Consider the following 17,016-nt stretch of genomic DNA (forward strand, 5'->3'; position numbering starts at 1 on the left):
CTTCTGTTGGAGCTTCCCTTCCCCTTTCCTGCCCCCCTGCACCCAGCACTTGGGCCCATGACAACTCTGCTGTTCCTTGACTCTTCATCTCTGCTGCACCTCGGCCCTTGCTAGTGTTCCTATACATGGGTATCATTACTTCCGCTTGGTCTCAAGCTCAGGGAGGCCTTCTGATATAGCTTTCCCTGTTTTCTTTTCTAACATCCCTGCAGGCATTTTCCTCTCAACAATCAGCTAGTAATCAGCTAGTGGGTTGTGGTCTGTCTCTCATGCAGTCTAGAGCTCTAGAGGGCAGATCCTTGTCTCTGCTCACTGCTAGGTCATCAACACCTGGAACAGTACTTAGCACAAAGCAGGTCCCGTGAACATGGCTTAGGGAGTGAGTCACCACCCATGAACACCTCCATGCTCTGAGGGGACGGGGATTTGGACCAGCACCCTGGTCCCCCAACCCTGCCCCAAGCCCAGTCCCAGCCTACCTGGTTGTGTTAAATATATGCTGCTGCTTGTTCTCCTTGGGGTTCAAGACCACCACCACGCACCTAGGGAAAAGAATACAAGTCTAAACTGGGGGCTTGGGAGAAGTACTGGACCCAGGGACGACTCTCTTCCCAAAGAAAAACCCCGTGTTAATAAGGCTCCCCCGGTTTTGTTGCTGGGTTTCGTCTCATCATGAAGCCTAGGTTGGCTCCCATGCCAGGAAGCTTTTGGTTTTGGTGTGGTACTGAGGATGGAACCCAAGGTCCATTATGCTAGGCAAGCACCCTACGGCTGAGTTGCATCTCCAGCTTTTATAAAGCTTCGTCTGGGCAGAAGATTCTCTTTCTGCTCGCCCCTTCCTCTAGATACTAATGCTGAGAAAGCATGGGCACTTGTAAAAATATTGATACATTGTTAAACAAAAACCAAGCAATTCCTTTGTGGGGACTATTCTGCAGGCCCTAGGCCTACAGACCTTATGGCTATAACTGCCTTAAATCCTCGGCTGTCGGGTGAGGCCAGGGTGCTTTATATATCATTTATTTATATCTGATTCAGAGGACCGCAGGCCAGAGAGGGGAAGCTCTTTGCACAGGCCACCCGGCAGGTCACAGGTCAGAAACGGAGTGGAGATGAATGTGTGCCAGCTGGATTTAAGAGCTCAGCCTGTGCTCAATCTGTTTCCCAAGGCCTCATTAACTGATACCATGTTACTATGAGTCTACCCGACCCTGTTTTGCTGGGGGAGAGGAAGAGGCTCCTTTCACTGCCTAAGCAGTGCTGGGCTAGACAAGCATCTCCAGACTTAACTGGACTCCTTCAGCTCTCTCACCTACCCGAATGGAGTGTACTCCTAGGGAGATGCACAGGCACTAAGAAGAGCATATGCAGTTGAGCTTGACCTAAGTTTGGGTTTTAGCCACTTGAGTTTCCCATAACTGTCACCACCTGACATTTGATTAAAAGGCTTTCGAAGCACTGCCTTGCTGGGTACTACTCCTGACACAGATGGGCCTGTGGAGTCCCCTCCATAGCCCTCACAGGAAGCAGCCTTCTACAGATGGGAAAACCCAGGCCCAGAGAGATACACCAGTGACTTCAACTCCAAATCCCTAACCAGTGACCAGCTGCTGAAGCCCACACATGTGCTTACCCTGCTAAGTAGGCCACATGGCCTGTGCCAGGGTCACAGGTTAGCCCGCTGCTGTTCTGGGCTGTGATGCCAAGCACCTTCTCAAGTGTCACCTGCAAAGAAAAGGGCTGTCAGAAAAATATTTGCTCCAGCAGCTCCCAACATGGTACGGCTGCCTCAGCCATGAGTCTTAGTTCTTGCTGCATTCCACACATGCCCTGGGCTTCTGAAGTCATGCTATGCTGGCTACCAGCAACTAGCATTTGACCTTTGATAGTATTCCCCTGTCTGCTGCAAGAGGAAGAAGCTGGGACTACAGGGGAGGGAGAGCGCCTGGTGACAAGGTGGCCTCTGACTACATGTCAAAGGATGCTGTGGATGAAAGTCCTAAATCCTGACAATCTGTGGAGAAGAAAGCATCACAATTTACAGATAAATGTAAATCATCCTTATTTACAGGTAAGCCAGAGGGTCAGTCCTGCCACAGGAGAGCAGCACGGTTGCAGTGCAAACCAAAGCACTGAAGTTCCAAGGCCAGCACTTCAGGCCACACAGAGCAGACACAACACTGAGCAAAAGCAGTGTTCTCTCATCAGATTCAGTCTTGAGTAGGGAAACAAGTCACACTAAAAAAAAAAGTTTTAACAGGTTGAACCTAAAGCCCAATAACAGGATGCTTGCCTAGTGTGTACAAGGCCTTGGGTTTGAGTCCCAGCACAGAAAAAAGAAAAGAAAAAAATTTTTCTTTGAGACAAGGTCTATTTGTGCAGTCCTGCCTGTCCTGGAACTCTGTAGACCAGGCTGGCCTCGAACTCACAAAGCTTAACCTGCCTCTGCCTCCTGAGTGCTCACATTACAGGTCTGTACTGCCATGCCCAGCTAAAAGGTTTTTTTTTTTTTTTAATCTAACAATAAAATTTATGTGCCAGAACTCCATCATGGTTGCTAAAACAATAAGTAAGAAACTACAGACTATCAGAAGTGTGATACTTTCATATATTAAATATACTGGTTTCTAACTACTGTAGAGAAAACCATTCTCTGTAGCTGGCCTTTTTGGCTACTTTGTGGGTTCCTTTTTTCCCACCCTCCTCCAACCTTTTCCACCCTTTCCACTCCCTAACAGCAGGTGAAGAGCAAAAGAGGCTAGAGGGAAAGGGAGGTATCATTAAACTCCTTCCTGCTGATCAGAGGCGTCAGGCTCCTTTGGGGCAAGTTTGATCCTCACTGTCAGGACATCTAATTTCTTCTTTTTGTCTCTCTGGACAGAACTGCTTGACAAACTGCAACCAACCACAACTAGCAGCAACCAACTTCATCCAACCAACAACGGGTCAACCAGCCCCTTCTATCAGGACTCTAGCATTTACATATCCTCTGAAAAGTTACCAGAATTCTGAATGTCACACACTCCCAGAAACTGTCTGTAGCTTTCAAAACCACGCCCCTCTCTTGCAGACAATCTGAAGCATCCCATATCCCACACCTAGGAGTAAAACAGAACTATTCCTATAACATTTCTGTGTTTTGGTTTTGGTTTTTTGGGGTTTTTGTTTGTTTCTTTGTTTTGTTTTTGGGGTTTTTCGAGACAGGGTTTCTCTGTGTAGCCCTGGCTGTCCTGGAACTCACTTTGTAGACCAGGCTGGCCTCGAACTCAGAAATCCACCTGCCTCTGCCTCCCGAGTGCTGGGATTAAAGACGTGTGCCACCATGCCCTGCCATTTCTGTGTTTTAAAAGAAACCAAAATTCTCACAACACTTCTCAAGTCCAGTCAGAATTGACAGGCAAACATTGGAATGTTATGAAGTTCTTATCACAATCAGACTGTGCTCAGCCTCGGCGTAGTAACACTCATGGTAGCCCTAAGATACAGCCACCACTGTCGCCCTCCAGATGAGCAAACAGAGCCCCAGAGCAGCTACCCATCCAGAAAGAGCAACAGCCAGCAGGCTGGCACAGACAATCGGGCAACAGCACTCATGGTTACTTACCCGGCTTTAGTGTAACCGGACATTTTTAGAGCTGACATTTTTAGAGGACAGCTTTTGCAAGCCAGATGATCTCTGGGATGTGCTTGTCAAATGAGAAACATCAACGACCTAACCCAAAGCACAGTAACAACAGTGCTGACTAACACTAATAGAGCACCTGCAGTGTGCCTGCCCGGTGTTGTTCTGAGGCTTAAGATATAGGAAACCGCAGAATCTCACAGGTACCCTAAGAGGGAGACCTGGTAAGGTATCACACATCTGTGATCCCAGCACTTGGGAAACAGAAGGAGCGAAGTTTAAGGGCAGTTTGGATTATAATAAGATGTATGTTGTGGGGGATTCTACATCATTATCTTTGTTTTACAGCTAGGATAACTGAGGCAGGGAGAAGTTCCTAACTTGCTTACAAGAAACAGAATGAATATTTGAGTTCAGGCAGTGGAGTGTGGAGTCTATGCTTCAAACCAGCTTACTGCATCCTCTTTCTGTTTGTGCTTCTGGCATCTCCTACATACAGCTTAAGAATTCCAAGGCACGGGGCTGGTGAGATGGCTCAGTGGGTAAGAGCACCCGACTGCTCTTCCGAAGGTCCGGAGTTCAAATCCCAGCAACCACATGGTGGCTCACAACCATCTGTAACAAGATCTGATGCCCTCTTCTGGAGTGTCTGAAGACAGCTACAATGTACTTACATATAATAAATAAATAAATCTTAAAAAAAAAAAAAAAAAAAAACTATTTAAAAAAAAAAAAAAAAAAGAATTCCAAGGCACTTTCAGGAGCATATAAGGGCCCTGGGAGTGAGTTAAAGTGGGTGTCTCTAGGCTGGGATCCATAAACACCTCTCTGGACAGCAATATTCAGGCTAAGACTTAAGGGATGGGAAGGAGCCAGAGAGACAAGAGTACAGCAAAACACTCAAGCAAAGGACTCATTAGATGCAAATCCAGGAGGCAACTTTAGGAAAGAGAAGGCAGGCCAGCATGGCTGAACTCAATGAGAGGGAGGTCATAGAAGGTATAGCCAGAAAGGTCAGCCACGGCTGGGCGTGGTAGCCCAGGCCTTTAATACCAGCACTTGAAAGACAGAGACAAGTGGATCTTTGTGTGTTCAAGGCCAGACTGGTCTATGAAGAGTTCCAGACTATAGAGCTACATAATAGACCTGGTGGGCAAGGGTGGCTTGCCTAGAACCCAGAAGTGTGGGGAGAGGGGATACATTATCTGAGGCATCAAAAGCCCACCAGCAGCTGCCATGCATCCATCTTTTATGTGGACATTGTGTGTGCCACGGGCACAGTCACAATCCCATCTCCCTTCAATTCCACAGTATGTGGTCATCTCTATTTTATACTAAGATTTGTGTGTTCAGGCGATGACTAGAGAACCACTCTTAAAAGTGTTGCTGGGGAGTGGGGTTTGGAAAGATGGCTCAGCAGTTAACAAGTGCACTTGCTTGTCCATCTGTAGCTCCACTTCCAGAGGACCCAAGAAGGTCCTCTTTTGGACTCCTGGGGCACCAGGCACCCTCATAGGCAAAACACATACACATAAGAATAAATAAACCTTAAAAGCAAACAGGAAAACAAAAACCTGTTGCTTTGGGGCCAGAGAGGTAGCTCAGTGTCAGAACATGGTCCAAGAATGGACCCCTGTGAGATTTGGGTGCTTGTAAGAAAACTCCAAGAAACCAAGCCAAGAATCTCATGATCTCAGTTTCTTCAAAAACACAGAACTGAATTGTTCCTGGTTTTGTGCCCCTCCAGGTGTAGGAGATAGGAGTGAGTCTATTTCAGATTATTCATTACACTAAGTATTGTTATTTCTTTATATGTCTCGATGGAAAAACATGTTTTTGCCATGTGTGTCACTTGTCCTTGTGACTCCTCTTAACCCTCAGGGTACAAACTGTCTGCTGCTCAGACTAAAGTTGGCTACTACAGGAGACTTTAGCTTGCCTCATTTATGACTCCATTCTCCCAGGTCCCACTGCCTCTAGACTAGTAGCCAATAGCTCCGTAGGTAAAAGCCCTTGGGGCCAAAGCTGACTCTGGGAGAATGAACTCTCAAAAGTTGACCTCAGCCAGTCTGGTCTACACAGCCAGTTCCAGGTCAGCCAAGGCTACACGGAGAAACCCTGACCAAAAAAAAAAAAAAAAAAAGTTTTACTAATAGCATTCCTTCTACCCAAAGTCATTTCTTTCTGTGACTCAAATTTTGTGGAACTGTTTTGTACACCCTGCTCCCCAGGCAGCAGTGCTAAGATTTTTACATTCTCCATAATTTTAAGCCGTAAGTAGATAAAAATCAGTTCTAGTGAAGGAACAGGAAAGAAATCAGGAACAGAAAAAGGAAGGAAGACCAAGAAATGTTACGCAAATAAGCCAGGCAAGTACTCCGGAGGCAGAAAGGTAGATCTCAGAGCTCACAGCCAGCCTGCTGGTCTACAGAATGAATTCAGTCACAAAGAAATCCTGTCTCAAAAGGAAAAAACAAACAACAAAAACAAAAAACAAAAAAACCACAACAATATAACAACAACAACAAAACCCACAACAATATAACAACAACAAAACCAGGGGAATGTTAACCAAATAGGGGCCTGGAAGAGCACACCTTACCCCGAGGCGCTACAGAGGAGGCGTGGCAAGAGCCAACAGGCCAGCCTCTCGCTCAGACTCCGATACAGCACACTGGTGGCTGCAGTGGTCCCCAGCCCTATTCCAATAAAATCAAAGACACACTGGAATGAAAGGGATAAGTGTCTTAGGTCACTCACTGAACAGTAAAGTGATATTAGAGATGATTTGTAAATGCAAAACCATTTCCCGGGAGTTAGAACTAAAATAAAGCAATGTGCCAACTCTAAGTGGAGCCAGAAAGATGGGCAGCACCAAACCCTGAAGCCAGCAGGAACGCAGGGGGAAAGCCTCTGCCAAGGGGGCGGGGCTTCCGGACCAGGCGGGCCTGGGAAGCCGCCTGAGGGAGCAAATAAAGAAGCGATGGGAGGGACCGAGGCCCCGAGGCGGGACCAAGGTGGCAGAGAAGCCCGGAGTTGGGTAAACAGGACGACCAGCCTCTCACCCGGTTCTGCACAGTGTCCTCGGGAGCCGCCGCGAGTCGCGTCCGCCGCCGGAGGCAGAGCGGTGGGGCAGGAGGCGGGGAGGACTGGTTTCTCCGCGCCGGAACTCCCGCCATGACAGAGGACAGCTTTTCTATCGTGTCACTCCGCGTATAACCTCCGGCCGCTAAGGCAGCCATCATGCTGTCGGAGACCAGTGTCCGTTACGCTTCTTAACAGCCGCCTGTAGCCAGCACCCACTCGAATAGCGAATGGCCGCGGGAAAGCCGGCGCCACCGCCCATTGGACGCAGCCGGCACCCCGGCTGGCCAATCACAAAGCTTCCGGGTAGGCTCATTGCCCAATGGGAGATAAGAGGCGGAGCTAAAGGAAGGTGGGGCCAGGGCCTGTCTATTTCACTGCTTACTGAGTCTGGCTGGGTTTCTCTACTAACCTGTGCTTTCTCTGTTCATAGACACACAGCTTTTAACTTTGATGGAGCTCATCCTGTCTTTTGCAACAGTCCCGGGAAGTTATTCAAGCTGTACCAGTCTCATGGATATAGGGGTAGGGTGAAGCCAAAGAGCCGTGGGCTTGGGGTCGGGAACAACACCGCCCTACTCTTGCCTATACAAATAGTGAGGTTTAGGATTGCGAAGATTGTAGCCAGCTGCTCTCCATCCCGTGATTGGGGCGTAGCCGCGGTAGCACGAGGAACATTTTGTACGCATGCGCCCTCAGTTTCCCCTGTCACGTGTTGCAGTGTTGCTCTTCCCTGGGATGACGTGAGGCGGATGGATTGCTCGGGGACCCGGACAGGGTTTGGCCCAGACTCAAGTGTTATTGCTGACTGGGCAGGACTGGCCAGGGTAGGACAGCTACACATAAGTACATTAGGGCTCCAACACTTTGGGGCGCCTGGGCAGGGACAATTGGCCTGGGAGATTCGAACATGGGGCGTGGCCCTGGGAGGGGCGGGGTTGGTCCAGCTTTGAGTCTTGGGAGCTACTGCTATGAAGCTGTAGATAGTTCATTGCTACCTTGGGAGCGGAAGGGGTGAGAGGGATGTGCACACACATCATTCTCCCTGTTCATTTTTTGGCTTATTTTTCTCTTTAAACGGTTTTCTGGGGCATCACAGGTTGAGGTATGCAACGGTGTCCCCACCACTAGAATGTCAGCCCCTCCCTGAAGCCAACAAATTTTATCCCATTTCCTGTTATTCCTAGGTTGCTAGACTAATGCCTAACACATACTATTGTCCATCAAATGTTTGTTGGAAGGGTTTGATTTTTAGCCCAGAAGTCTGTTGGGGTTTGGGAAGCGTCGCACAAACCGCTTAAAAACCGATCTCAGTTAAACAGGACTGGTTTATTGAAACTCCCCCCACCCAAAAAAAACCCCCAAAAAACAAAAACCAGCAACAACAAAAAAACCCAACTGATTGATCACCCAGACTCGGAACTGTAAGCTACAACCCTAAACATTTCCGGGGCCAGTTTATATAGGGGGAAAAGGCATAATGATCTGATAAGTAGGTGCAGGGAGAGCTGCAGCGTGGTTGGCCTTCTCCTAAGTTTTTAGTAGTTAAGACATAACAGTTCAAGGTTGGAGAGATGGCTTAATGGTTAAGAGCACTGACTGCTTTTCCAGAGGTCCTGAGTTTGATTCCCAGCAACCACGTGGTGGCCCACAACCATCTGTAATGGGATCAGATGCCCTCTTCTGGTGTCTGAAGACAGTAATAGTGTACTCATATATATATTAAAAAAAAAAAAAAAAGACATAACAGTTCAGGCTGACCTCTATTTTGATGGGTCCTGAGTGAAGACTGCAGTTGGGGAATTTCTAAGAAGGAGGAGGAGAAAGGGAGAAGATGGTCAATTTGCCCTTGCTCTGAGCCAAACTATTTTTCTGTGTCTACAGTCAAGTTGCTTTTATGTCAGCAATATGAACAAGATGGCTGGCATGCATGAAACAAGAGTTACAGCTAAGGGGGCTGGAGAGATGGCTCAGTGGTTAAGAGTACTGACTGCTCTTCCAGAGGTCCTGAGTTCAATTCCCAGCAACCACATCGTGGCTCACAACTACCTGTAATGAGATCTGGCGCCCTCTTCTGGTGTGTCTGAAGACAACTACTGTGTACTTAGATATAATAAAAAGAAAGAAAGAGTTACAGCTAAGCTAGCAGGCTTCATCAAGTCCATGTCTCCCAGCTCTCCTTTGAGGGGCTCTTGTGCAGGGTAGAGAGAGTCAGTGAATTCCTTTAGATACATTTTTTTTTGACACTGGCTGTCCTGTGAGCATGTTGTATCACACGTGTAATCCGAGCACCTGAAGGCAGGAGGTCAAGGTCATCCTCAGCTCCAGTCTGAGGTGGAAACTTAAGGGTTCTTTGGAAAGTCAGTTGGATGGTGTTTTGCTGGGGCCAACACTTGCAGGAACGTTGCCTTACCGTGGACACAGGTGTGAAAGATTAAGGCAGACTTATGACGGACCGTTTCGCTGAGGCACACACAGGAGAGAGGATGTTCTGCTAAAGCAAGTACATGAAAAGTCACGTGATGAAGGATGCTTTGCCAACAAAATGCACGTATTGGTCCACCTTACATTGCAGAGTTGAGCTGAGTTTGCTGGAACAACAAATGTACCAAATATACCAAAATGTACCAAAAAACTCCCGGTGGTATACTGCAGTTTCTTGCCTCTTCCTCAGACTGCAGGGTGATGTCAGCCGAGACAGACACACATGCTGAGGCAAGGCGCATGGAGGACACGTGATGTTTGGAGGGTATAAATAGGACTCCACAGAGTGACAGAGACAGAGCTTGGCTTGCTGGTACAGCTAGCTGTGCCGTGCTTATGGGTCTCTCATTTCCTCTGATCTTCACTTCCCTGAGAGAGGCACAGCCGAGAACCTGGTGTTCCTGTCGGTCCCTCCTGCTGGCTCAGGCTGAGGCTGAGGCCTGGCTGTCTCTGCTAGGTCCTATCACCCCTGTTGCTAACCCGACTCTACCGAACTGGACTGCTGGTATGTCCAGGAAGTGTTTGCGTGTGGATCGAGCTGCTGCTGCTGACCTGTGAACTGAACTGCCAATTTCCAGATAACACAGGTGGAAGTTGCTCCAAAAAACCTTTTGAAACAGGTCCACTTCCCCTGTATGCTTTCTTTCCCACTACCTCTGGTGGGTGGTGGGCTACAAGGAAGGCTAAAAGCATTTAAGAACCGTCTTTAAAAATAAGATTTAAAAAATTAAAGTTACACCAGTCAATTAGAGACTAACTTGAGCTACAAGTCTCCCTATTTCAAGCCAAAATGAAAACTAGTTGTGGTAGTTCACAGAGGCCTCCACCTGTGCAGGAAGATCAGTAGTTGAAGTAGTTGAAGAGTTATAGGCCAGACTGGGCTATGTGAGAGACTGTCTCAAAAGCCAAAGACTTTAATAAATAGCATAGTGGCACACAAAGGTCCTAACAAATCTTGTTCCTGCTACGCTGAATCTTTTCTTTATTGAGACAGGGTATCACTATAGATCTGGCTATCCCGGAACTCACAGAAACAGATCTTCCTGCCTCTGCCTCATGTGTGTGCGGATTAAAGGTGTGTTTTGTTCCGCCATACCCAGCTTATGACAGATCTTTTAGACAGGTTGCTAAGCATATTGTCTGCCTGCAGACAGATCAGAAGCTCGAGGCCCTCCTCAGCTGTGTAGCAAGTTCTAGACTAGTATGGACAACCTGAGACTGTCTCAAAAACAAAAAGCAAAACTGCACAGGTGAAAAGTGGAACACTGCAGAACTGAACACCTAAACAGGGAGCATCAGCAATCCTTCCTGCCAGTAACCAACCCATCCTTTAGTTTGTCCTTCAAAACACTCCCTGCCAGCGGCACGCGCAGCCAAAACCGAGAAGACCTCGGCTGTACAGTTATAATTGCAAATGGAAAAATCTCAACCGAATGATTAGGAAATCGAGGGCAGAGGAAAGCACCTGGCAAACTACCCGTCACCTCCTCATCCCCAGCATCTCATCACCTCCTAGCTAGGCACAGCCCATACCTAGCTTCTAGCCGTAACATGCACAGAGCATTTCAGTACTGCCTGGAACGTAATAGCAGTGAGGAGAATGGCAACAGCTTCGTGCAGCAGCCAGATGACATCATAAAAATTCAGGGTGCTTTGTTTTTGCCTTGCTTGTATGTTTTCAGATAAAGTCTTATATAGCCTGGGGTGACCTTGAACTCATGAAATTAAAAATAACTTTAAGGCCGGGTGGTGGTGGCACTTGGGAGGCAGAGGCAGGTGGATTTCTGAGTTCGAGGCCAGCCTGGTCTACAAAGTGAGCCCAGGACAGCCAGGGCTACACAGAGAAACCCTGTCTCAAAAAATAAATAAATAAATAAATAAATAAATAAATAAAATAAACAAAACCAAACACACACACACACACACACAAAAACACTTTAAACTCAAGGGCTAGAGACATGGCTCAGCAGTTAAGGGCATTGTGTGCTCTTCCAAAGGACCAGGGTTCAATTCCCAGGACACACACATGGCAGCTCACAACTGTAACTCCAGCTCAAAGGAATCTGACACCCTCACACCAGTGCACATAAAATAAAATTAAGTAAATATATATTGGCTGGGCAGTGGTGGCACATGCCTGTAATCCCAGCACTAGGGGTGCAGAGGCGGGGAGATTTTGAGGTCAAGGTCAGCTTGGTCTACAGAGTAAGCTCTGGGAAAGCCAGGGCTACACAGGGAAACCCTGTCTAGAAAAATACCAAAAAAAATTATGATTACGTGCCAGGGATGTGCATATGGTACTGATGCTAGCAGAGGCCTGATGAGGACACTGGGTGTCCTGGAGCTTGAGGAGGTGGCCGGAAGCTGTGTATGACATGAGTGCTGGGAACTGAACTCTGGTCCTTTGCACGACTGGTACAAGCCTAGTGTGAGCCCAGAGACCCGAGTTCAGTCCTTGGATCCACAATGGAAGAAAAAAACTGTCTCCTGGAAGTTGCCCTCTGACTTTCACACATGTGCACATGTATGATACGTGCCTGTCCACCTGCATTCCTTTCCCCAACATTAATAATACTAAAACAAACAAATTCTTTAAAAAGGAAAGAGGAGCCAGGTGTGGTAGCACACACCCTTAATTAATCCCAGCACTCAGGAGGCAGGGGCAAGTGGATCTCTGTGAGTTCAAGGCCAGCCTCATCTACAGACTGAGTTCCAGGGCAGTCAGGGCTACCTAGAGAGACCCTGTCTCAACTACTACTGTCATCACCACCCCAAAAAAGACTGGAAAAAATACTACCCAAAGAGGTTCAAAAGCAGGCCTGGTGCCAAGAAGCACAGGAAATGAAACAGTGAGAAAGGGCTTCTGGGAAGTAAGTTGAAAGCCTGCCTGGGAGCCAGAAAGAACATTCATTAGTCCTTCTTAGGTCCGTTTGGGATTTGTTCCAGGGGCTTACTGATGAGGAATTACATCCTCTTAACAGTCACAAAGTCCTGAACTCACAGTGGCTTAAGCAAGTTATGAAGTCCATGGAACCAGCAACATGAAGTTATACCATAGTCACAAACGCCCCAAGCTCTGGCTTACTACAGCCCAGGTATAGGCCTTGCTTATGCTATGTGCTGTGTAGGTCTTCAGTATTCCAGCTCTTCAGGATTTTAGTCGGCGACTCAGCTTGGAGGAGCTGTCCCGACTTGGAGCATTTGGTCTTTCAAGGGGAGCAAAGGTAGATCTGTGTGGCTTAGCAGTTAAGAGCATTGTCTGCTCTGCCAAAGGGCCTGCCTTTGGAAGACACCTACTGAGTGGCTCCTGGGAAATGTTATGTGCAGGAGTAGCCCATAATACTGTTAACTCATGTTCTTCAGGCACAGCAATTGCGTGTAGTAAGTGGCTCACCGATGGAGTGGGGATGCATGCCCTTCATGTAGGGCGAGGCAGCAAAGGTTCTGTTCAGTGCGACTCACCATAGGATTTTGCTTTGCTTTAAGATATATTTTTAATTCTTTATGTGTGTTATATATGCATGTGATGGCAGATATCTAGGGAGATGGAGACATTCAATCTTCCTGGAGTTAGAGGTGCCTGTGAGCCTCCTGGGGTGGGTACTGGGAACCAGACTTGGACTCATTTCCTCTATAAAAACAGTGTGCTCTCTTGCCTGTTGAACCATGTCTCCAGCACCCTTATGTTTCTCTTGTATGAAGCAAGAGCAGAGGTTGGCATACCAGCACTGGGGTAGCATCTCCAGCATCATCCATGATGAGGGGGTTCTCTCCTGCTCAGTCATCCTTAGCCTGTGGCACCAGGATGGCTATCGGTGCCCCAGCTCCCATGCCCTTGGCATTCCTGAGAGGGAGGAAACACAAAAAAGGTCTCGACTCTAAACTGAGCCAGCTCTCTTTACCAGGCCTTCCTAAGAACCCCATTCACTGGTCGCTTTGTCATTATTGGTCCCCAACAACTGCAAAAGAGGCTGGGGTGAGGTCTTCTAGCTATACACTTAACCAACTAGAAGAAATGGCTAGTTATGTTAATAAAAGCCTTTAGAGGATGCTGTTCTGTCCTCTCAATGTGACCAGCCAGGCTAACATACATGATGGAAAGGTGAACACTTGTCCAGTTAGTGTAAGTGTCTGGAGGGAGGGCCCAGCATCATAGATGCTGCTACCTAGAGGAATACAAGAGAGAGAAAAAAAACCAGACCTAGTTGTAGAAGGTTTTTGTTATGCTAATCATCTTTCTTCTTTGTTCTTTGAACCATTCTGATTCTGCTGGAGTATCCGGTCTCAGTTCTGCATCCTACACTACAGGAAAGAGTACATTGGCCAGAACATGGTTGTGTGACTCACCTGGGGCAGATGCTAATGACCTCAAAATTGGACTTCTGTTAGGAAGGAAAAAGAGGGTAGCTATTGGAGTAGCCTGCTAGCAGGCTCTGTTCAGGGAGGGAAGGGGTGTTGCTTCGGTAGGTCTCGTATCTGTGTCCAGGAAGTATGGGGCTAGTGAGGACATTTGGCTCCCAGATGGAGGCTGAAGGGACTGCGACATTCAGCCTCCCTGGCTGTGTGCCTGGAGTTCTGTTGTGTGTGTACCACAGTGTCTCTGAGTCAGCCCTTTCGTCCCTTTTACCCGTAGTCCCTGCTCTGTGCAGCTTTTGTAAGGGAAGTCTTGTCCCGTCATCTCTCCGTCCCACTGACTTCCTCACTTTTAGTCTTTTTAGGTTTTCACATTTCCCTCCCATAGTTCTTCTGGTTGGTTGATGTAGTTTTTTCAGACAGGAACTCTCTATAACCCATACTGGCCTGTAACTTGCTGTGTAGCCCAGGTTAGCCTCAAGCCTGCAATTCTCCTGCTTTTGCCTTCCGCATTCTGGAATTACAGCCGTATGTCACCACACCCCACCTCCTATGGTTTCTTTGTGTAAATATAAGCAAACTGGAATGCACATCCTTATTTCCCTTTGATATTTTAGTATTACTTTTAAAAATGTATGTATGTCCCGTGTGTGCATGTGCCCACAGAGGGCAAAAGAGAACATAGAATCCCCTGGAACCAGAGTTATAGGCAGGTGTGAGCCACCTGATGTGGGTGCTGGGAACTGAACTCCAGTCCTCCGCAAGAGCAGCAAATGCTCCAACCATCCCTACACACACACACACACACACACACACACACACACCAGGCAGAGTTCTGATTGTTGTTTCTTGCATAAAGACAGGATCTCATTATGTAACCCTGTCTGATCTGAAACTTGTTATATGAAACAAGCTGACCTCCAACTCACAAATCTGCTTCCCGCCTGCTGAGGTTAAAGGTGTGCACCACTACCACCTACTAGTTTTCCGTTTCTGGTGTCATTTCTCTTCTATCTGCCATTATTTAATACTTAAAGTTGATCCATTTGAAGAAAAACATTAAAGAAACGTGTGTGGAAAGCCTTGTGAAGATCTTTGTAGATGAGTGCTTGTGTAAATGATCTTGTGCTGGGTAGCAAACTACCTCCATTTCTACTGATAAACATTTACTGCCTCAGAGGTTGTAGCAGCTGCTGCAGGATGAACCTGCCAGGACTCAGTCGTGTGGAAAGCAGGAGGCTGAGCGCACAATCCTCTTGCCTCAGCCTCCTACATGCTGGGATCACAGGAGCGCCACCAAATCCACGCTAACACTACAGAAACCAATACAGTAGCCATTCTTAGAAATATTGGTCTCCCTTTCTCTCAATGTGTGTGTGTGTGTGTTGCTGTGGGCGTGGGCTTAAGACCCCCACCCTAGCTGCCTGGAAGCTTCCAATAAAGCCCTGCAGATGAAGGTGTAGAACTCTCAGCTCCTCCTGCACCATGCCTGCCTGGATGCTGCCATGCTCCCGTGTTGATGATAATGGACTGAACCTCTGACTCTGTATGCCAGCCTCAATTAGATGCTGTTTATGAGTTGCCTTGGTCATGGTGTCTCTGTACAGCAGTAAAATCCTAACTAAGACACCCAGTTTCCTTAATGCTGGGCTTATGTGTTCCGCCATGTCCAGCTGTAGGTGGATGTTTCTTGGATGTGTGTGTGAGTGTGCATGCACATATACACACAGATTATATTGCGGAAGAATCCCTGTTGTATAGATAAGAAGGAAGTGTTTTCCCTTGGCTTCAGACTCTCATATCCTATATATCAAATTTTATAAACTTCTCTCTCAAAGTCATGCACAGGAACAGAATTGGAGGCTGGCAGTGGACAGCCACGATAGAACCCAGCTGGAAGAAGGAGGAATCAAGTTGGGATGAGAGGAGCAGGGGAGATGATTGATAATGGAGCCCCCAAAATAGGATGTGCACATTGGAGAGCCAGCCTGGGTGGGAGGCATGAACCTGGAGCCATGCTCAGGGCCCTTGGGTATGAATATCCTCAGGTCAGGGGATATGGGAAACTGTAGCACGCATCCACCATGTTGCAAGTTCCCCTGAAGGATGGTCCAGGCTGTAGGCCTGTCTGCAGCACATGGGCAGTGAGCACTGGGTGTCCAGCTGCCCCTAGTACTTGAGCAAGTGAGCATTCCACACCCTCCTGCTTCCAATGGCGATGGGGAGTTCACTCCCTGCAGCCTGATGCGGTATCCTCCACCGTCTCCAGGGCATCAACTGACAAGGTAAGGAGGTCCCTGCAGAGACTGATCCCAGCCTTCTCCACTAGGGAATAACCATAGAATCTGGGCTCCAGCCCCCACCCACCAAGGCAAGCCCCTCTTCGATTCTGCCCCTCAGTCTTCCCCTCTAAGGGAGGTCCCTGTAGAAGCTGACCCCAGCCCTTAACACCCAGAGGAATGCCCCTGGGAGCACTGACTGCTCTGATGTTCTAACCCCTCCCTTCCATCCTGTCTTCCAGAACCAAGAACCAGGAACACCAAGAAGCCTGAGGCACTACCCTTTCCTCCTGGACAGGAAGTTTCCCCTGCGCCCCTGGAGCCCAGCCACACAGCCTCTGGCTCAGTATATTTCATGGTGCTGGGACCTCCATCTCTGGGGAGACCCTGAGGCAGCAGCCGCTATTGTCCTTCCTACTTGCTTCCACAGTGCCAGGGCTTGGAGCCCCTGACCAACACCAGGCTACTCATGGGGTGCCGAAACAACGAGTTCACAGGTTCAGAGACACCAAGAGCAGCACCGGGCACAGCTGTGAGCTTTGGAACAGCTGGTGTGGCAGCTGTACTGGGAGAGCCTGCTGGCCTGCGCACACAAGCGTCCATTGTACTGTCTGAGAGCCTCTGGGACTGGCAACCAGGACACTGGCTCCACCTGCAGGGTCTCTGCTTTAAACCAGGGTCCAGTGTTAAAGAGCCTTCTGTATCTGTGGGGGTGTAGGAGTGGCCTTGCAGTAGAGGGCTTGCCTATAAGAGCCACCCCCCACCCCACCCCGAGTTCCATCCAGCACCCGCCAACCAAAATAGGCCTGTAATCCTGTAATCCTACCAAGAGGAAGGCAGGGGCAGGAGAATGACAGCAAGTTCAAGGCTAGCTTAGGCCATTTGCAACCGTGTCACAAATGAGCAGGCCTGCTAACACCTGTTGTGGGGTGACACAGCCTCAAACCATGCCTGCCTTTGAGTTCATGTCTGCTTGAGAAGAAGGTGAACTAGTTAACTAATAAACCAAATCACTCCGAGCCAATCAAGACTGAAGGAGAGGGGCTGACAGCAGTGTGTCTGTGACACGTGGGTGGAGAGGGAGCCTGTCTGGAGGGCACTTGGGCCAGGGTAAGAGCAACTCTGCAGAGCCCCTACCATCTGGGCCATCACAGTGAGGACGGCTGGATTGCCCTAGAGAACACCTAAGGGGGT

General features: G+C 48.3%; 1 protein-coding gene, 1 long non-coding RNA gene and 1 pseudogene across 18 annotated transcripts in view; 2 read left to right on the top strand and 1 right to left on the bottom strand.

The window, feature by feature from the left end:
* The window catches only part of Wdr62 (WD repeat domain 62), a 41,771-nt gene extending 33,331 nt beyond the window's left edge, over positions 1-8,440 (bottom strand). For 14 of the 17 annotated variants that reach the window (XR_391062.4, XR_391064.4, XM_006539881.4 and 11 more), the window contains exons 1-3: positions 6,688-8,440; positions 1,634-1,725; positions 480-542 (exon numbers count right to left, since the gene is read on the bottom strand). Coding sequence is in view for 13 of the 17 variants with exons in the window: in XM_006539881.4 (XP_006539944.1) it covers positions 480-542; positions 1,634-1,725; positions 6,688-6,867 (335 nt within the window). In the remaining 4 variants the exon portion in view is untranslated. The remainder of the gene's footprint in view (positions 1-479; positions 543-1,633; positions 1,726-6,687) is intronic. The other 3 variants (NR_152437.1, NM_146186.4, XM_030242457.1) reach the window with 3 other exon arrangements.
* On the top strand, positions 6,626-16,769 carry Thap8 (THAP domain containing 8). The gene is made up of 3 exons (NR_144498.1): positions 6,626-7,012; positions 7,140-7,231; positions 16,065-16,769. It is a non-coding gene; the product is annotated as a THAP domain containing 8 (long non-coding RNA).
* On the top strand, positions 15,634-15,828 carry Gm50588 (predicted gene, 50588; annotated as a pseudogene).
* Positions 16,770-17,016: the final 247 nt, after the last annotated feature.

The sequence above is a fragment of the Mus musculus genome, chromosome 7 (genome assembly GCF_000001635.26).
Source record: "Mus musculus strain C57BL/6J chromosome 7, GRCm38.p6 C57BL/6J".
NCBI lineage: Eukaryota > Metazoa > Chordata > Mammalia > Rodentia > Muridae > Mus > Mus musculus.